Source organism: Xyrauchen texanus, chromosome 39 (assembly GCF_025860055.1).
Source record: "Xyrauchen texanus isolate HMW12.3.18 chromosome 39, RBS_HiC_50CHRs, whole genome shotgun sequence".
Classification (NCBI taxonomy): domain Eukaryota; kingdom Metazoa; phylum Chordata; class Actinopteri; order Cypriniformes; family Catostomidae; genus Xyrauchen; species Xyrauchen texanus.
This window is the reverse complement of record NC_068314.1, coordinates 20860115-20882406: the sequence shown is the minus strand read 5'-3', so window position 1 is coordinate 20882406 and position 22292 is coordinate 20860115. Positions and strand designations below refer to the sequence as shown.

The window sequence follows — 22292 nt, the reverse complement described above, 5'->3', positions numbered from 1 at the left end:
CCTTTAAACCTCACGGAGGCATAATTAGCCTAATACGGGACCGGGTGTGCAGCGGTTCTCGCTCCAGGCGGTCGCCAGTGAGCCCCTCCCCGCTCGCGGTCGGCGGTCTTAAACCCTGCTGCGTTTCAGCGGCCGGTAGGCGACTCCTGCACCCCTGGCAGCGGCCCTGACCGCTCCAGGCGGTCGGCTAGGAGCCCCTTCTCCCCTCGCGGTCGCCGGCCATCATCTTCTTTCAGGCAGCTGGGCTCCTTGTCCCCCTGCAGATGGCCGCGGCTGCTCCGTTGGGGTAGGCGAGAACTCTACCACGGCGTATCCCTCCTCCTTCCTGGGCTTCGGCACCAGTGTAACGTATTCAATGGAAAGGAGGCGGCGAGAACCGGCTTGATAATATAAATAATAGTTTTAATGATAAACGTAAAAGAAGACACAAACACACACACACATGACGGACATGTCCACTAACGATCTCTCTCTCCCGCATGGCCCTCTGCAGTCAGCCTTTAAACCTCACGGAGGCATAATTAGCATAATACGGGACCGGGTGTGTAGGATCACGACCTGGCCCCGCCCTCCGCCCTGCCACATACGTGTATACGGTGCATCCGGAAAGTATTCACAGCACTTTTTCCACATTTTGTTATGTTACAGCCTTATTCCAAAATGTATTAAATTAATTATTTTCGTCAAAATTCTACAAACAATACCCCATAATAACAATGTGAAAGAAGTTTGTTTGAAATCTTTGCAAATTTATAAAAAAGTTAAAACGAAATAAAAAAAAAAATCACATGTACATAAGTATTCACAGCCTTTGCTCAATACTTTGTTGAAGCACCTTTGGCACCAATTCCAGCCTCAAGTCTTTTTGTGTATGATGCTACAAGCTTGGCACATCTATTTTTGGGCAGTTTCTCCCATTCTTCTTTGCAGGACCTCTCAAGCTCCCTCAGGTTTGATGGGGAGCGTCGGTGCACAGCCATTTTCAGATTTCTCCAAAGACATTCAATCCGGTTAAAGTCTGGGCTCTGGCTGGGCCACTCAAGGACAGTCACAGAGTTGTCCTATAGCCACTCCTTTGTTATCTTGGCTGTGTGCTTAGGGTCGTTGTCCTGTTGGAAGATGAAACTTCACCCCAGTCTGAGGTCCAGAGCGCTCTGGAGCAGGTTTTCATCAAGGATGTCTCTGTACATTGCTTCATTCATCTTTCCCTCAATCCTGACTAGTCTCCCAGTTCCTGCCACTGAAAAACACCACCATGCTTCACTGTAGTGATGGTATTGGCCAGGTGATAAGAGGTGATAAGATAATTCAGGCCAAAGAGTTCAATCTTTGTTTCATCAGACCAGATCATTTTGTTTCTAATGGTCTGAGAGTCTTTCAGGTGCCTTATGGCAAACTCCAGGCAGGCTGTCATGTGCCTTTTACTGAGGAGTGGCTTCCGTCTGGCCACTCTACCATACAGGCCTGATTGGTGGAGTGCTGCAAAGATGGTTGTTCTTCTGGAAGTTTTTCCTCTCTCCACAGAGAAACGCTGGAGCTCTTTCAGAGTGACCATCGGGTTCTTGGTCACTTTGACAGGCCCTTCTCCCCCGATTGCGGCCAGCTCTTAGAAGTGTCCTGGTGGTTCCAAACTTCCATTTACAGATGATGGAGGCCACTGTGCTCATTGGGACCTTCAATGCTGCAGAAAGTTTTCTGTACCCTTCCCCAGATCTGTGCCTCAATACAATCCTGTCTCAGAGGTCTACAGACAATTCCTTGGACTTCATGGCTTGGTTTGTGCTCTGACATGCACCGTTAACTGTGGGACCTTATATAGACAGGTGTGTGCCTTTCCAAATCATGTCCAATCAACTGAATTTACCACAGGTGGACTCCAATCAAGTTGTAGAAACATCTCAAGGATGATCAATGGAAACAGGATCCACATGAGCTCAATTTTGAGTGTCATGGCAAAGGCTGTGAATACTTATGTACATGTGATTTTTAATAAAGTTGCAAAGATTTCAAACAAACTTCTTTCTCATTGTCATTAAGGGGTATTGTTTGTAGAATTTTGAGAAAAATAATGAATTTAATCCATTTTGGAATAAGGCTGTAACATAACAAAATGTGGAAATAGTGAAGCGCTGTGAATACTTTCCGGATGAACTGTATATATATATATATATATATATATATATATATATATATATATATACACACACACACACACACACACACACACACACACACACACACACACACTGGCAGCCAAAAGTTTGGAATAATGTACCGATTTTGCTCTTATGGAAAGAAATTAGTAATTTTATTCACCAAAGTGGCATTCAACTTATCACAATGTGTAGTCAGGATATGAATAACGTGAAAAATTACTATTACAAATTGAATTTGTTTTTAAAAACCTCTTAAACTACTTCAAAGTGTTCTCTTCCAAAAATCCTCAACGTGTAGCAATAACAGCTTTGCAGATCCTTGACATTTTAGCTGTAAGTTTGTCCAGATACTCAGGTGACAGATTTCCCATCCCATACTTCCTGTAGCACTTGCCATAAATGCAGCTGCCTTGTTGGGCACTTCTCACGTGCCATACAGTCTAGCAGATCGCACAAAATCTCAATGGGGTTATGATCCATAACACTCTTTTCCAATTATCTGTTGTCCAATGTCTGTGTTTCTTTGCCCACTCTAACCTTTTATTTTTCTGTTTCAAAAGTGTCTTTTTCTTTGCAATTCTTCCCCTAAGGCCTGCACCCCTGAGTCTTCTCTTTACTGTTGTACATGAAACTGGTGTTGAACGAGTAGAATTCAATGAAGCTGTCAGCTGAGGACATGTGAGGCATCTATTTCTCAAACTACAGACTATGTACTTATCCTCTTGTTTAGATGTACATCTGGCCTTCCACATCTCTTTCTGTCCTTGTTAGAGCCAGTTGTCCTTTGTATTTGAAGACTGTAGTGTACACCTTTGTATGAAATCTTCAGTTTTTTTGCAGTTTCAAGCATTGTGTGGCCTTCATTCCTCAAAACAATGATTGACTGGAGAATTTCTAGAAAAAGCGGTTTCTTTTTGCCATTTTTGACCTAATATTGACCTTAAGACATACCAGTCTATTGCATAACGTGGCAAATCAAAAACAAACACAAAGACAATGTTAAGCTTCATTTAATGAACCAAATAGTTTTCAACTGATATAATGGCAAGTGATTTTCTAGTACCATATTAACAATTTAGCATGATTACTCAAGGATAAGGTGTTGGAGTGTTGGCTGCTGAAAATGGGACCTGTTTAGATTTGATAAAAAAATTACTTTTTTCAAATAGTGATGGTGCTGTTTTTTTACACAGTAATGTCCTGACTATATTTGTGATCAGTTGAATGCCACTTTGGTGAAACCAATTTCCTTCCGAAACAGCAAACTCTGTACATTATTCCAAACTTGTGGCTGCCAGTGTGTGTGTGTGTGTGTGTGTGTGTGTATATATATATATATATATATATATATATATATACATACATACATATACATATACAAATATACTGTATCTACATACAGGGCTGCCGATAAGGGGGGACAACTAGACCTTTTGTCCTGGGCCCGGCTGGAGGTGGGGACCCACAGAAAGGCTGTCCCATTTTGTATAGCGCATCTGAGGGGCCAGTTCCCCTCTGGCTAACATCATGAATATAATGCCAATATAACTTATGTATAGTGCAAGTAAGTGTTAAGGGTCAGTGTTTAAACAAAGATTTTGTATGAACTGTAAGATTAATGACTAATGTCTTTGAAGTCCATCCTGGATTAACTGCAGAACTTCACATAGATGCAATTGTCCTTGTTAGTTGGCTGATGAAGGGTTTTATTGGAAATTAATTGATAGTCTATGTATTCCATTTCAAGAGTGTAGTCCATAATTAGATCGAGGTGATGCAGGCAGAGATCAGTTAGGTGCATCGCAGTTCAACCTGGCCAGTAATTTCGGTGAGGTCTGGCAATAGCAATAGTTCAAGGTTCAGGCAATAGCATATGAAATGTCCCATGTCTTATGGTTGGAGCTGGCATCAGTTCATCCTCTGAAGTCCATCGTAATAGACTGAAGTGATGTTTGGCTGGCACCAGCTGCTATTAGTCATCATCACACAGCAACACGTAGCAGTGAAGTCCAACACAAAGAAGGAATGGAGCTGGATCCAGCCAGTTCTGGTGACCTCAGGATAGGAGTACCGATGTTGAGAAAGGGAAACAAATAAAATAATATTAGCATAGATGCCATTCAATTTATTTCAGATTTATAAATCAAGATCAATGTTTCTGGTTTTGGCAGACCTAACTAAAAGCAGCCTAATTGTGAGTTGAAGGATAAATTAGGTGTATGCCTGGCTAAATAGATAAGTCTTTAGTCTAGATTTAACCTGAGAGTGTGTCAGCATCCCGAACAGTGTTCGGGAGACTATTCCATAGTTTAGGAGCCAAATATGAAAAGGATCTTCCTCCTTTTGTGGATTTTGATATTCTAGGAACTATTTACAGGCCAAAATTTTGCGATTGTAATGAACATGATGGAATATAGCGTGGTAGAAGATCACTTAAGTACTGCAGAGCTTGACCATTCAAAGCTTTGAACGTAGTTAACATCATTTTAAAATTAATACAAAATTTAACAGGTAACCAATGTAACTATGATAAAATGGGGCTAATATGATCATATTTCTTGGTTCTTGTCAGCACTCTGTCTGCTGCATTTTGAACCAACTAAAGTTTATTTATCTTGCTGGACATCCTCCCAGTAATGCATTACAATTATTTAGTCTAGAGGTCATGAACGCATGAATTAGTTTTTCGGCAACAGAAAGCATGTGTTGTAATTTAGCAATATTTCTTAGGTGGAAGAATGCTGTTCTACAAACATTGGTAATTAGATTTTCAAAGTACAGATTGGTATCAAATATCCCCAGGGGAAGCATATGCAATGAGAAAAGCAGAGGCCGTTAAACTGATCCCTGTGGCACTCCATACTTTACTTTTGTTTGGTTTGACAATTTCTCATTTACATAGACAAAGTGGTAGCGGTCTGCTAAATAGGACCTAAACCATGCTAATGCAACTCCACAAATGCCAACATAATTCTCTAGCCTATTCAAGAGAATGTTGTGATCTATCGTGTCGAATGCAGCACTAAGATCTAAAAGCACTAAAGTGAAATTCAGCCGAGATCAGATGATAAGAGCAAGTCATTTGTAACTCTGGTAAGTGCAGTCTCTGTACTGGGATGAGTCCTAAATCCTGACTGAACTTGTTCATATATACTATTTCTCTGTAGAAAGTAATATATTCATCCAGTTTAAGCCAGGTTTCTGTCAAACATAGCGCATCCAATCTATGATCTGTAATAATTTAATTAACAATTAGTGATTTGGCAGATAGAGATATAATGTTTAATAGCCCTATCTTTACATTATGTTTATTTTCAATTTGTTTGTTTTGTTCAAGTTTGAATGTAATCACATTTTTTCTAAATTATTTAGTGAGGGTATTGTGTTTGGTAGTTTGGGGAACAGACACAGTCTCTATATGATATCTAGGTGATACAGTCTCTATGTGTTGTAGTTTATGTGACCTGTGTGACATCTCAAGGTAGCTAGCAGACATTCGGATTAACCAGGTTGTCTGCTTCCTGACCTGGGCCCCATTTAGTCAAATACTATCATTATTAAGACTATGAGCCAAATTACTAGAGAGGAGAGCGGCACCTTCCATGGAGGGATGGAGTCTGTCTCTCTTTAGCAGGTCTGTTCTACCCCAAAAAGTCTTCCAATTGTCTATAAATCATATTCTATTCTCCAGACAACACTCAGACATCCAGCCATTCAGTGAAATTAATCTACTATAAAACTCCATCACCACAATGAGCAGGGAGGGGGCCAGAGTATATTACAGTGTCTGACATCGTTTTTACAAATTCACACACCTCTTTAACATTATCTCTAGTGATTTCTGACTGGCGAAGCTGGACATTATTAGTGCCGACATGAATAACAATTTTAGAAAATCTACGTTTAGCATTAGCCAGCACTTGTAAATTTGATTTGATGTCAGCTGCTCTGGCACACGAAATGCATTTAACAATAGTAGCTGGAGTCTCTATTTCCACGTTCCTTACAATAGAATCACCAATAACAAGGGATCTTTCAACATGATTCTCAGTGGGTGCATCACTGAGTGGGGAGAATAAATTGGAAACCCCAACAGGAACGGGAGTGTGGTGTCGCTTTGCTGAGCGAGTATGCAACCGAGACATCACCCAAATGCCCTGCTGCGGGGGCTCTAAAGCTGGAACCAAAATGTGTGTGTGGCTCTCTGTACTATCCACATTGGCAACAGTATCTACTGGCTTCTCTTTCTGAGCTTACTGACTAGCGTTCGGATGCGTGTCTCTAACTCATTAAACTTCTCTGTCAGCCTGACTAATTCCTTACATTTATCACATGTGAATCACTCACTGCTGATGGAAGAGGCTATTGTAAACATGTGACATGCAATGCAGGAAGAAATAACATGAGCGGAAGTCATGACTTACCATAGTTATTTGTTGTTGTTGGTTGTTCCTGAGGGGTCAGTGTTTGAGATCGAAGAGAATCCCTCACGCAATTGTTTGTTTTTGTTGGTTGTTCTTGATAAGTGGTACTTTGAGATCAATGCAATAATCCATGTAACACAGAGGAGAAAAATGGATGCGCGCTGTAAAAGCCCACAGATTACTTGCAATAAAAATAGAAAGCGGATGCACATAGAAAATGCACGCAGCTGAATCACGATAAGAGAATAATGTGAGTGGAAACCCGATGCGCACTGAAAAATGGCAGATGTTAAGGATTAAAGGCTGAAAACATATATATAAATAAGTGATGCTAAAAAAGCTAGCAGTCTACAAACAGGCTCGAGCTAGGCACCAGTAGCAACAGGTAAAATACACACAGATAAAACAGTAGAAAAGTGGAAAAAAATGAAAATGCGGTAAAATGACAAAGGATAAAAGACAAATGTATAAGAATAAGAATAAGCAATGCTAAGCAGGCTACAAAAACTCCTGCTTCAGCAGATAACAAATCATATTAGAATAAATAGAAATAAATAAATTATAAAATAATATTTTATTCAAAAGGTTCAAGTATACAATCTACTCATTTTCCTGCAAAAATAAATACATGCAGCTTTAAATATTAATTATTTAATTATATTAATAATTGTATTGAGCCAGATTCGCAGGGCAGTTTTCTCCAAACTCAAACTTTCGTCCCAGCAGAATATCTTTCTTTATACAAGCTCGCATTTACGTCAACATCCCTGCATTAAGAACATCCTTCCATAGCTTCTCCTGTTTGACACAAAACTACTGTTTACAATATGCTAGCTCTGCCTGCTAAATAACTCCCACTGGCCCCATAAAGGATGACACACTTGTAAGTGGTTTATCATCTAAAAAATAGATCATAGCAGCATACCTGTATGCTTTCGACTGACCGGACATATGCAATTATTGTCAAATCTGTTATATTAAGGTACCCTGAATTAATGTACCATAACATTAACATAAAACACAATCTTGTGCAAACTTAGCATCGATCAGATATACTCAGTGGCAAGTAATTGAGATGATGGAGCACTTAAAAAGGAATCATAGTGAAAAATTATAAAAGCATTATGAAAAGTAGAGAAAATTATATTATCTTATAGAATCTCAGGCTAATACATGACTCATGCCCTTGTGTAGCCCAGAGAGTAATTATCCTCTTTATTAATTAATTAAAATCAATTTGCACTCAGATCCCATTACGTATGCATCTCAGCATCAAAAATCAATTCCCTCATTTTGGGAATCTAGGTGACAGTGGAAGTGTCACATTTCCAGATTAGAAAATGTGACCATCTAGACCAAAGCAATTCCTGAGAAACACACTGATTATGTTTTATTAACACTGTTTAATCATACAGTACACGTAAAAGGAGCTAAATGAAACCAGAATTTTCATTTTGAATTTATCATTTCATAAACATGCCATTCCAAATTATAGCAAATCAAAACCTACTGGAGCAAATCATGAGCTACTTTCCGCAGTTGTTTTCTGTTGTTGTGGTGGCTGTTTCAGCCTCTGGCACAAGGTCATATCCATGGCCCAGAAATTTTATAGGCTGTGAGGAGGATCCCCTGCTTTAGGGGTAAGTGTAGCACTCTACATCAGTGGTCTGCTGGGATGGGGTAAACACAAGGACAAAAATCTTTGGAGATGCGTATGTCACTATGTGTCGCCCTTTCATTTGTCAGGGGAAGTGCTGAGGATGTCTAAGGAGTTGCGGGAGGTACAGGGATGCCCTGTATTGAGACAGAAAAACAACCTGTATCTTACTGAATGGCTTGGACAGCACAGATCATGCTGGAAAGACTATAAGTTCTGTGTTAAGGCTGAGAGATATAGCTAGAAAAAGTATATATTTTTATTTATCAGCCTTTTGATAAATATCTCAATAATCAGTTTTTCTGAGAACATATGCTACTATGATTAATAGCATGATAAACCTTTAAGGCCACCTATACACTACATTTGATGCTGTGACAGAGAATACTGTTAGTTTAGCCTAATTACCACAGCTAATCCAATACAACTGGCTTCACAACTGAGAATGCTGGAAGGACTATTGGATCAATGTCTTTTAATAGCATGATACATCGCATACCGTTACACTGCTTCCAAATGCAGCTGCATACATATTGCGCCACATTTTGGCATGTTGATCTGCAGGTTTTCTTAGCTCTCTCTCGCACACACACATTCGACTCTCACACTGCCCAGCGCTATCTCATCCGCCTTAATAGAAATGTCAAAACTGGTCTTGTGTGGGATGCACAGGTTGGCTGGAGACTCTGAGCACATCATAACAGGTTATCTGCCACTCAGCCATGAGCACTTCCATGCAGGTAAAGGTCAGCGCTTAATCAGAACACACTCACTGTAATAAAGGTGGAGCTCCACATAGCAAATAGTAGCTTTGCTGGCTAGGATCAAAAGACCACGACAGCCCCAATTATTATAATTTTATTTTTTACTTATTTTATTATATTTAATTATTATAGTTTTTATTCATTACTGCTGCATATGTTAATAAGGTCATACTCGGCTTCTGTGAGTGAATAGTGCTGTCATGTCTAGGGATGTGCAAAACTACACATTTTAAAAATAGACTAATTGGTAAGTTACCTGAATGACTAGTCTACTAATCAGTTTAAGCATTGCATATTAGACTAGTTTTGGGTTCAATTAAATGTGAACGCTTACAAACATTAAGATGCTTTGCTGTGCAAAACTACTAGACAGAGTGCAACAGAAAGAAACAGAATGCAGGGGCTTTGAGTTTTTTTGAGTCAAAAGTGCTGTGTTTTTAGGACCCTGTGTCAAGTTAAAACCTAACAGAAAACATGTCTCTAGATCCCTTCATTCAGTTGTGCTTGGTTCAGCTGTCTTTGAGCGCATTTGTGGAAGGACTGCTCTTGGTTTGACCAGGTCTGTTGTCTGTACAGCTGGAGCTGACTGCCCCCTACTGTCACAGATTAAAAAAAAAAAAAAAAACATCAAGGTGGTTAACTTCAATAAGTGACTAGTCAGTTGTTGGCTACCTGCTGACTAGTTGACCATTGTGACCCTTCCCTAGTCTGATCATTGCATTAAGCTTTGCCAAGCCTTAGGTTTGATTGGCTCTCCTCAGACTGGCTGTGATTTGATTGACTCTCTTCACGTAAGATCTAATATCAAACCAGAGCAGCTCAGCTCTGACAGACTCCACATCTGTCAGAGCTGAGCTTACCCATCGTCTCTATTGCTGTTCCATACCCAGTCACTTAGAGAGTAATATTTGTCAATAATGTAGAGGGTGCTTCTTACTAATTGGCAATTTCCTGTTTTCATTTAGATGAGGGCTTAATCAATTTATGGTCTGTCAGACCACTAAACAAGCTCACATACTGCGTACACCCTTAAACTTAATGTTGCAGCTTCATGAATTCTCATGCCCACACGCACTCTTGTTTTCTCAAAATTTCATTGTGTTGTCTGCATGTGTGCATGAACCTAAGGGTGGTTTACCGATGTTTACACAACCCACTGACAGTACCCCCTCTAAACCAGGGCTGCCTCTACACAGGAACTCAGTCGGAACTGACAGGGATTCACCAAAATGTCACTTTGCATTAGGCTCAAATCTTTGCCCCACTTTCCTCTCCAGATTTTTAAAATCTTTCACTATATTTGTTCTACCACAGTGGCCTTAGAAGACCACATTAGACAACCAATTGTGGAGTCTATACCAGTGATTCCCAACCAGCGATAGATACACTGTCAAAGAACAGTAAATGCAGTTAAAATATAACACAGATTCAACATTTCTGTAAAATGCATCAAAATGCACAGCAACACAATGCAAATCTGCAATAATTAAATATGGCAACTTTCCCCATAATTTAAGGACTTAATATCTACAGTAGTCACATAAAATGTGATTAAAGATGATATTCAGTATAATGGATATAATAAGATAATAGGACCATATTATTGGATTGGTATTGATAAAGGGGTACTTGGGGGGCATAAGTCTAAACAATGGTCTAATTATGCTTCAGTCACTCTAAAAATGCAGAGAATTGTGCTTTAGTTATTACAGCTTTATGGTGCTGTAATTGAAATGACATCAAACCAAAAAAAATTCAACCCTCGGTTTAGTGTGAAGAATGGAGTGTCCTTCCACTATTAGAACACTGAAGACGACAACACTTACACATTCCTGCACACTGCAATGTTTGTGGACTTCCATCTTTATTAAAAACTCTGGCATACACTTCCCTCTAAAAAGCACGATCTTAATTTTTCTTTCAGGTGAATGAAAGCAAATCAAAGTCTAGACGATTTGGCAAATGTGTCATGCACATGCCGTGAAATGAAAGAGTTATAAAGAGCGGAATGAACTGTATGTCAGTCAAACTGGATTATTTAATGGTAGAGATTATTTTCTAAAATATAAAAGATTTTTGGGGGCACAACGTTTTAATGTAACACATTTCATAACTAGAGTTTTACATTTTCTGAAGAAAATGTGAGTAATGGCACAGATTTGAGAATAAATCCCTAACCCCAAGTATGAGCAATAATAAAAGTTGTGCTTTCCCTATAGCAGTAGTTTATTACTGAATTACATTAAAATTCAATTGACAGTAAATACGTGTGTATAGCTTTTTAAAAATACAACATTGTATACTGTATGTTTATGACAAAACAGGAGACATGCGTCTAGGCTGATATTGCAGAAACCTATTCAAGGGTCAAATTTGAGAGAGAGTGAGTTTACATAACAAAGCTGGTGCTTAAAAAAACCCAATAATTTCAAACATTCCCACATCTCTGAGTTTGGGAGGTTTTCTCAGATCTAAAATTTTGATGCAAAGTGTGACATTCAGTCAAATAGCCTAGAAAAGCTTCAAGCAGATTGATGCAAAGGGATCACCCTGTCCTTTCTGCAAAATGTCAGACAGTTTAAGAGAACATCCACTCACTGCATTCCCTGACTGACATATCGTCAAGATCTTGGTGGCCTACTGCATCCTACAAAATACAAATCTTGCATGACTGGGAGATGCAGTGTGCAAATAGCATTCAGCACAGATTTTGTGGGCATGTTTGCTCAATTGCCTGATCTGCATGATTCCTTTAGTGAATTGGGCATGCAAATAACAGTGTGTGCCAAAATACAGAACTTTCAGAGGGCACATTTCATTCTTTGTGAATTCCCGCCAAGATCTGGGTGCATATTCTAATACTAAAATGATCTGTATGTTCTTTACAATAGACTCCCATGGCTGATTCAGATACTTCTAATTGCTATTTATTCACATTAAGTATGCACACTCTTGTTAGGAAACGTCACTACCAATATTTATCCATGTACCATGAGAACATTGCTCTGGGAATGTTTCTGTGGATTTCGTTAATCCCTGGTTGTTCTAGCATCTCCTTTTGGAGGATTCTGTATAGCATTGCTCATCTTCCGATCTCTTTGGTGGCTCTAGTTTTCATGTGATTTTGTTGTATTTTCCATGCACAGATTTAAGATTGTATATTATCTGCTTGCTACTTTTAATATAAGGCTTATGTGGAGTGACATGTCACACCCACAACGGTCATTGTCTCCTCTGATACAATCCGCTCTAACTCTCTGGACTTCTAACTCAGTAATCAGCTCATTATCAGTAGCACATGTGGACAATATCCCATTCATTAGGAATACCTCCTCTATTTCCCCTGCTCTTTGTCTAGTCTCCTCAGTGAATACTTCAGACTGAACTCTCTTCTTGCCAAGCTAAGTTTATCTATTTTAATTGTTTATACTTACCTGTTTGCTTTATTACATCTGTTTCATTGAAGTCCCAGTGTTTTGGGTGCGTTCATCTGCTGTCCTTCCTTCTTCATTGGTGAAAATAACGCATGTTGGATTGCACATTACTAACATTTGTGTTGCATTATTTACTTTAGGGAGCTATTCTACTGTGCTGAGTACATATAGATCACACAAACATATGCAGTGCATACTGTAGTACTGTGACTACAAAGATCTCTGCATTTTGTAGTTTAGCTACATCCATAGGTGTGTATTTCGCAAAACTCTTTGTTTTTACCACATGCAAGTCTCCGTTAAACTTCACTGAGCAAACGAGCGCAATTTAGAAAGGGTTGGGAGCACCATCATTTTGATTAAACTCAAGCAACATCATACAACACTTTCAGTTTCAATGTAATCAATTGTGTAGCTTTACATTTATGCATTTGGCAGACGCTTTTATCCAAAGCGACTTACAGTGCACTTATTACAGGGACAATCCCCCGGAGCAACCTGGAGTTAAGGGCCTTGCTCAAGGGCCCAACAGTGGCATCTTGGTGGTGCTAGGGCTTGAACCCACAACCTTCTGGTCAGTAACCCTGAGCCTCAACCACTGAGCCACCACAGCTTAATTCAATATGAATTAATGTAATCAGTGACGGTGTACACGCATATGTGCATAATTATGTATTTTTCAGCTGAGCAGAATTATTCATTCCTATTCTGGTGTCACAATTGCCCTCTACTGGGCTGATTTTTTTTGTCCCGTTCCATCCCTGATGGATCATTTTACTCTTTAATAAACAGTACTTTCTAAGTTTTAAAAGTAAAGGAACTGTTCTGCATATGTTTTGAAAGTAATAGTTTTAATAATAATAATAAAAAATATAGCTGCAAGCAGCAATAAGGGGTCAAGCCAATTATCGGCAGCATGAGCAGCGAAAGAAGCACTGTGACACATTTCAAGTTAGAATTCTGATGAATGCTGTAGGAGTAAAAGATAAAAAAACAAACATCTATGGCCTTGTTTTTTAAGATACACCTGTTCTTCTTGCGTGTACTAGTTGCACATTAAAATATCTATCATTGGCAGCACAAAAGTGCTTGATCATTTGATCATTGATAAAGAGCGTTTAATCAAGGTTGCACAGATGGTGTTAAGTGCAACATTGCACACTCTACATTGTTTTGTGCATTCTCAAGCACTTTGTAGGATTTTTTGGAAAAAAAATGGGAAAAGTCAGATTTACCACGTCAAATTTGTTGATGATTGGCCAATGGCTGCCATGTTTCTCAATATATGCAACTGTCCTCATGATCAGTGATGGCAACTCCCACAAAGACACTCAATGCAAAGACACAGCATGTAAATTTTGAAACGAATTGGACCAATGATTCTATATTTAGAGCCACTTTCACTTTTGAAGGTGCCGTATCCAAACTTATTAGGCACCTTCAGGGCATGGTCCTGATGACACATACAAAGTTTCGTAACAATGCACCTATGCCTTCATAAAATACAGCATTTTGCGACAGAATTCTGAACGCAGACACGCTAAATGGCCGACATGGCAAAATTGGGTATCGTTTTATAATTGTTGGCCAAAGCGTTCAGGAGTTAAAAGAGCCATTTTTGCAATCTCCTGACCAGAAGGGGCAGTGTGGCGAAACGCTGCAGGTGATCTCAAGGTATGATAGCGATGACACATACCAAGTTTTGTCACAATCTATCAAAGTGTTGTGGAGATACAGCATGAAGTCCATTTTGGTGTGCTCGCCGTCAACTTTGTGAAGCCATTTCTCAGGAACGATTTCAAACATAGAAATTGTTTTTATAATTTTTGTATAGCTTTCTCATGGTCGCTTCAAAATAATTTTGGTGGAAATCGGACAACAATTTTAGGAAAAGTAGTAAAAAAAACATGTTTCCTTAATTCAAAATGGTGGAAAATCTGGTCAGGCAGAAATGTATTGCATGAGCTCAGGAATCAGGGGGAACATAATTTTGTCTCAGGGACTTACAGTTCAAAAGTCATTAGCGTAAACATGAGTGAAACTTTGACTTAATGGTGGCGCTAAAGGTTTTGAATTACACACTCCAAATTTGCTGTTGTCCTTTCAGGGCTTGACCCCTAATTAATAAAAATCAAACCTAACTCTTTAGGCTTTGTTTTATGAAAGTGAATAGAATCATTCAGTACAGTAAACCAAACAAAATCCTTACTCCCTTTAACATTTCTGTTTCTTAAAATATATATATATATTTTTTTTTATTAAAATACAGAAAATTTGGCTATTTATCTGATTAATCAGGGAAAAATAATCAAAGATTAGTCGATTATCAAAATAATCGTTAGTTGCAGCCCTAAAATTCACTATTCACAATTAGCCATGATTAATTTAATCCAAGAGTGAAAGTGTCCAATAAAAAGACTGAGATTGAGTAGTATTCAGTTGGTCATGTGAATCTAAAATTTCAGTCCCTATGAGGGCACCCTTGCGCCATATACAATAAAACAGCTTTTATAAGGTTACTTATATGACTAGAGTCCTCATCTCATCTGAATGGCTGTGATTGTTGAATGGCTATGATAAGTTTCAAAACTATAACTCATTTCTTTAGAAGTAAAACTATTTAATGTGGAAAAAATTACTGAATGCACCACCAGTAAAGCCTAATATCATTTGGAAAAAATATAACTTGCTTTTGGCACCACTCAGAGAACATTTCACCTGGCAACTGAATCAATAAGTACAGCATTGTAAGTTTTAATGCTTTGTCTAAAATGTACGTTTTTGCAATGAGACCAGGTTGTCTTTTTTTACTTTGGATCTGCGATGTACAGTATCTTAAGTAATGAAAGATAATGGCAAGAAATCCATGTGTATTTATAAAATATAGAGGTCATGTGACTCATCCTATAGTATTTCAGCACTTGTGCAATTACGTTCTGTTCTCTACTCACCCTCCTCTGATGTAATCGAGGAAAGTCGACTCTGATTCCACGGAGAACGACAGCAGAGTCACCTGCATCAAAAAGATATTAAAAGAGACAAATGATTTTCAACAAAATGAAAAGCCAATAATAACATATTCTTTAGTGCAGATGCCACATGATGTTGCATGACAGAAACTGTCATAATATAACTTCCCTTGTTTCTGTTGGTAGGAATGAGGCAGTGAATGATGCGGGTGTTGGACCCTTAGGGAGGGAATGTTCTCAGGGTGGGCTCGTAATACAGAGCAATAAGGGGACTTTGGCACAGCCATCAATCAAAGTAAGACACTCACATCATTATCTTGCTGCGCAACAAATTCCTGCTTTCATATTCACTTCAATTTTCTCTATCCACCCACACTCCCTCTCTCTCTCACACACACACACACACACACACACACACACACACACACACACACACACACACACACACACACACACACACACACACACACATAAATGTTCACCTTTTCATTACGTTTGGTTTAATGTGTGTCTTGCCTGAGCTATTTTTTTCCCATTTAAACGTCAACTTCCATAATTTGTTGATTACAGAGAGAGACGTCAAGCGCTTAAACACAATGTTTTATAAGGACCTGTCAAAAGAAAACAGTGTCTTTGCCTCTACAAAGAAAAGCTCGCTCTTGTGTTTTTAGCACTTGTTTTAATTAGCAAGGGTGTAAAAAGAGATTCTCATTAATGCAGGAAGACAGTTGGAAGCTACCGTGCATGTCTTTGCTTTTCTCGTCACATAATTGAACACCGGAAACCACTGTAATTAAAGGTTCTGAATGTGTGTGCATGAATGCATGTGTGAGCACATGCTCCCCAAAACATGCACGTACACGTTTACATTTGTGAAACTTGTTGGTAAACTTATCTCACAGTCACCACTCACTGTGCCAGAATTTACATATTTTTTCTTCTTCATCTTCTTCTTTGGATTCACCACCTAGGAACAAACAGAAAATAAATTGGTTTAAATTGATAAAAACATTTTACAGTTTGAGAAAAAATTAATGCTAGGGTGCTGTGGTTCATTGCTAGGACATTGCTATGTGGTTGTTAATTTGTAATGTGTGGTTCCTTTGGTGTTGAAAGAGCTCTAAAATATTCTGGTCCCCAGATATGGCTCAATTCCCTCCTTTAGTATGTCTAATAAGTTTTTTTTTACCCAATTTATCATCCACCAAGTCCGCCTCTTCAACATTGCGTGGAAAGCTGGGACAGTGCCTAAGGAGTGGCAGAACGGGGTGGTGGTTCCCCTCTTCAAAAAGGGGGATCAGGGAGTGTGTGCCAACTACAGGGGTATCACACTTCTCAGCCTCCCTGGTAAAGTTTACTCCAAGGTGCTGGAGAGGAGGGTTCGGCCGATTGTCGAACCTCAGATTGAAGAGGAACAATGCCGTTTTCGTCCTGGCCGTGGAACGACGGACCAGATCTTTACTCTCGCAAGGATCCTGGAGGGGGCCTGGGAGTATGCCCATCCGGTCTACATGTGTTTTGTGGATCTGGAGAAGGCGTATGACCGGGTCCCCGGGAGAGACTGTGGGAGGTGCTGCGGGAGTACGGGGTGGGGGTCCCTTTTTAGGGCGATCCAATCCCTGTACGTCCAAAGCGAGAGCTGTGTCCGGGTCCTCGGCACGAAGTCGAGTTCATTCCATGTGGGGGTTGGTCTCCACCAAGGCTGCGCTTTGTCACCAATCCTGTTTGTGATATTCATGGACAGGATATCGAGGCGTAGTCGGGGTGGGGAAGGTGTGCGGTTCGGTGGGCTGGGGATCTCATCGCTGCTTTTTGCAGATGATGTTGTCTTCATGTCATCATCGGTCCGTGACCTTCAGCTCTCACTGGATCGCTTGGCAGTCCAGTGTGAAGCAGCTGGGATGAGGATTAGCACCTCTAAATCTGAGGCCATGGTTCTCAGCAGGAAACCAATGGAGTACGTACTCCAGGTAGGGAATGAGGTTTTTCCCCAAGTGAAGGGACAATGGAGCGGGAGGTTGGCCGGAGAATCGGGGCAGCAGGGGCGGTATTGCACTCGCTCTATCGCACCGTTGTCACGAAAAGAGAGCTGAGCCGAAAGGCAAAGCTCTCGATCTACCGGTCAATTTTTGTTCTTACCCTCACCTATGGTCATGAAGGTTGGGTCATGACCGAAAGAACTAGGTCGCGACTACAAGCAGCCGAAATGGGCTTCCTCAGAAGGGTGGCGGGCTTCTCCCTTAGAGATAGGGTGAGGAGCTCAGTCATCCGTGAGGAGCTCGGAGTAGAGCCGCTGCTCCTTTGCGTTGAAAGGAGTCAATTGAGGTGGTTTGGGCATCTGGTAAGGATGCCCCCTGGCCGCCTCCCTAGGGAGGTGTTTCAGGCACGTCCAGCTGGGAGGAGGCCTCGGGGAAGACCCAGGACTAGGTGGAGAGATTACATCTCCACACTGGCCTGGGAACGCCTCGGGGTCCCCCAGTCAGAGTTGGTTAATGTGGCTCGGGATAGGGAAGTTTGGGGCCCCCTGCTGGAGCAGCTGCCCCTGCGACCCGACTTCGGATAAGCGGTTGAAGATGGATGGATGGATGGATCATCCACCAAGTGAAAACCGTACGTCCAATCACTTACAAATGTAATAGACACTTCTCAATAAGATGAATGATTTGAGTAATCATTCATATTCGTAATCCATAGATGAATTGTATATTCATATACAAATTGTAATGCCTGTTTCACACTGCATGAAAGACAATATACATTTTTTTCTGCACCATATTAATAGGTTGGAGTAGGGGTTGGTGTAGGCCATTTTTTATTTTCCTGGTCAATGGCTGTGCCAACCCATCTTAATGTAATTCTTCCTCATGATAATGATCAGCGTGTTTTCATCAGCTGAATATGTGACTAAACACTATTACAGTCTGATGAGACTCACGCTTCACGTGAAAGCCATTTGTGCATCACAAGCCGATCAACTATTTAGCCCTTTTCGGTGAATCGCAACTGCAAAATCCTATAACTTTTTTCCACATTTAATTTATATTTTGAATAGACTCAGATCTTAAACCCACTATGTGGGTTTAATTTATCTCTTTTAATCATTTAATATAGCTTAATTTTGAGTATGACCATGGTTTAAGGATGGTGTACCTGTATGCTGGTTTGGAAATCTCAAAGATTAATAGTGGTGTTTCCCTTATACACGATGTGTTTGTTCTTAAAGTAAAAAGAAACAAATTAAACAATGTAGGCTATCTTTTGCGCAGCCTGACCAAATCAAAGTGTTTGCGTTTACTGGCATGATTAACCGAAAGTGAAACGCTGCCGGCTTGTGAGGCATGAACGGCTTGCACGTGCTGCACGTGCTGCATGAGTCCGTTGGGAATACTGCAGTCTCGTCACATTTTTACTTTTTGTTTAGCCTACCATTCAGCTCATGAAAACACGCTGCGGGATCATGAGGAAGGATTATGTCAAGATGTAGATTGGAATGCAGGTGTGGAATTTATATAAACAAAATAGTCTACTCCTCTTTCACCATTGCTGGTGTGCAAGTGATTACCCCAGCATGTGCCAATGCTGGCACACGTGCCATATGGGTTAGAGCATTCACAATGGATGATTGAGCCAAACAATGCTGTGCAGCAAGAGCATCCTGGCAGATCTCGTGTATTTGGAAACCTTTTCTTGAGCTCAATTCGGTCTGCACTTACCAAAATGTTAAGCATTGCCCCCAGTGGCCACAGAGGGAAGATAATTTAAATGTGAGGGCACGTGGGAGGTCCAGTTTCTGGGTGAAATGCCCAGAGGGGCACCAAAAGTTATTAGATGTAAATATTAAATACAGTGAAGAGAAATGCATATTTTCAGAACTGTACCCCCACACCCCAACCCTACACCTAACCATCGTGGTGTAAAAATTTAATCTTGGAGGGAAAATGGAACCTTCAACTTGCACTCATAACTGATTATGCAAAAGAGATTTTTTATTTATTTATTTATTTATTTTTTCAGGTTTAATCACACATGGAATTTGGCATTTAGTTTCCGAGAGTTCCTATTACATTTCTTTTTGTGGTTTTCAGAGTCAGTAGAAAGGTCTCTTTAGTGTTTTTATAAGTTTTTATAACTGTGACCTTAAATGCCTACCGTCTGTAAGCTGTTAGTGTCTTAACGACCGTTCCACAGGTGCATGTTCGTTAATTGTTTGTGGTTCATTGAACAAGCATGGAAAACATTGTTTAAACTATTTACAATAAAGATCTGTAAAATTATTTGGATTTTTACAAAAATATCTTTAAAATACAGTGTACTGAAAAAGGGACGTTTCTTTTTTTTAATATATATAAGCTTTGTGTGAGTGAAAATATTTGTTGTTATTATTTTTAAAACTTTTTTGTTTTACATTTTTATTAATGCATATTGTTCATTACATTTTTTAAACGAACACCCAAAAGAAAAGCTTAATTTGTTAACTTGTATTTTAATTTGAGTAATCAGGTATTCCATTTTTTTTGTGGGTTAGAGTGAACTCTACTTCAAAATTAGATTTCGGCCACTGTGGGCAGTGGTTCGCATTTTGGTAAGCACAGAGCGATTTTAGGTAAAGAAATGTCAACCTCTGCCTATTCAGTAAATCTGATGGAATCCAGATGATTTAGGCAGGTTATTTTTTTATATCTGACATGCTGACTCTAGTCTACGTAAATGTACGGTAATTATCGTTTGGATGTACATTGGCGGCCAAAAGTTTGGAATAATGTATAGATTTTGCTCTTATGGAAAGAAATTGGTACTTTTATTCACCAACGTGGCATTCAACTTATCACAATGTATAATCAAGACATTAATAATGTGAAAAATTACTATTACAATTTGAAACAAATATTCAGAACTTCTTAAACTAATTGAAAGAGTTCTCATCAAAAAATCCTCTACGTTCAGCAATGACAGCTTTGCAGATCCTCGGCATTTTAGCTGTCAGTTTGTCCAGATACTCGGGTGACATTTCACCCCACACTTCCTGTAGAACTTGCCATAGATGCGGCCATCTTATCGGGCACATCTCACGCACATGGTGGTCTAGCTGATCCCACAAAATCTTAATGGGGTTAAGATCCATAACACTCTTTTCCAATTATCTGTGTATGTTTGCCCACTCTAACATTTTCTTTTTGTTTTCCGTTTAAAAAGTGTATTTTTCTTTGCAATTCTTCCCATAAGGCCTGCACCCCTGAGTCTTTTCTTTACTGTTGTACATGAAACTGGTGTTGAGCGGGTAGAATTCAATGAAGCTGTCAGCTGAGGACCTGTGAGGCATCTATTTCTCAAACTAGAGACTCTGATGTACTTATCCTCTTGTTTAGTTGTACATCTGGCCCTTCCACGTCTCTTTCTGTCCTTGTTAGAGCCAGTTATCCTTTTGTCTTTGAAGACTGTAGTGTAAACCTTTGTATGAAATCTTCAGTTTTTTGGCAGTTTCAAGCATTGTGTTGACTGAGTTTCTAGAGAAAGCTGTTTTTTTTTTTGACCTAAAGACATGCCAGTCTATTGCATACTGTGGCAAATCAAAAACAAACACAAAGACAATGTTAAGCTTCATTTAATGAATCAAATAGCTTGAAACTGTGTTTTGATGTAATGGAAAGTAATTTTCTAGTACCAAATTAGCAATTTAGCATGATTACTCAAGGATAAGTTGTTGGAGTTATGGCTGCTGGAAATGGGGCCTGTCTAGATTTGATCAAAAATTACTATTTTTAAATGGTGATGGTACTGTTTTTTTACATTAGTAATGTCCTGACTATACTTTGTGATCAGTTGAATGCCACTTTGGTGAATAAAAGTATCAATTTCCTTCCATAAAAGCAAAATCTGTACACAATTCCAAATTTTTGGCCATCAGTTTACATGCAGTCTTCCACATGTAGATTTGATTACATGACTATCAAATTTGTCCAAAAGAGTCCTGATAAGCATCATATCATTTATGGTTGTAACTTGTTAGGGAAGGAAAGACTCAAAGAATTCTTTATGCAGCAGAAACAGTCAGTGTAAAAGCACATTGCTAGCCTGCAGCTTTGCATAAATGCACTGCATGAAACAGGAGTAAGATTGATGCTTGGCTTAGCAAGGACCACTTATAAATCTCACTGTTCCATTATCTTACACTCCACACCTTTCTTTGCCACTCTATTTTATTTCCATTCAATCTAAGCTCAATGATTCCCTACATTGCATATCACATATAGTTTGATGGTTATAAAAGCTGACAAGGAATTCTTGATAGGCTATCCATATTATTGACAAAATGAAGCTGGGAAAATGGATACAGTCAAAATGATTGTCTTTACATGAGAGAACGTCTGTACAAAAGAGAGCAAATAAAAGATATAATGATGCTGAAAAGCACACAAATGAAAGTGGAACCATCTAGGCGACCTCTTAGCTCAACAGGGTGAAATACAGAAGAAAGGACCAGCAACCCCCGGTCGCTCCATTCATCTCCAAACACCTCCAAACACAAAGCAATCAACAGCTCAAATAGACACTTGCAAGGAGATGGATGCAAGGATCTGGAAATGAAAGAGCTTTTGAAAATGTTTGCTGTAGTCATGACCCATCACACCTTCAGGTTCACTATAAACAAAAGATGTAAATATGAAGGCTATTTAACACAAAGTCATGTGCTGTCATAAAGCATGTTATTCTGTAATTGCACTGCTTCTTACAACTACTCCAAGAAACCCCCTAAATGACCTCTTAATTTCAGGCATAATCGGATCCTAAATCAAACACCAGAACTCATCCAAGGTAAATAAACAGACCTGACAACTTTTAAGTCTCAACCTTACAATTTAATACAATTCTGTGCTCCCAGAGGCACAC

General features: G+C 39.5%; 1 protein-coding gene across 2 annotated transcripts in view; it reads right to left on the bottom strand.

The window, feature by feature from the left end:
• The window catches only part of LOC127632731 (copine-5), a 179940-nt gene that overhangs the window by 33583 nt on the left and 124065 nt on the right, over positions 1–22292 (bottom strand). For both annotated transcript variants that reach the window (XM_052111475.1, XM_052111476.1), the window contains 2 exons: positions 16318–16371; positions 15387–15448 (listed from right to left, as the gene is read on the bottom strand). In XM_052111475.1, coding sequence (XP_051967435.1) covers positions 15387–15448; positions 16318–16371 — 116 coding nt within the window. The remainder of the gene's footprint in view (positions 1–15386; positions 15449–16317; positions 16372–22292) is intronic.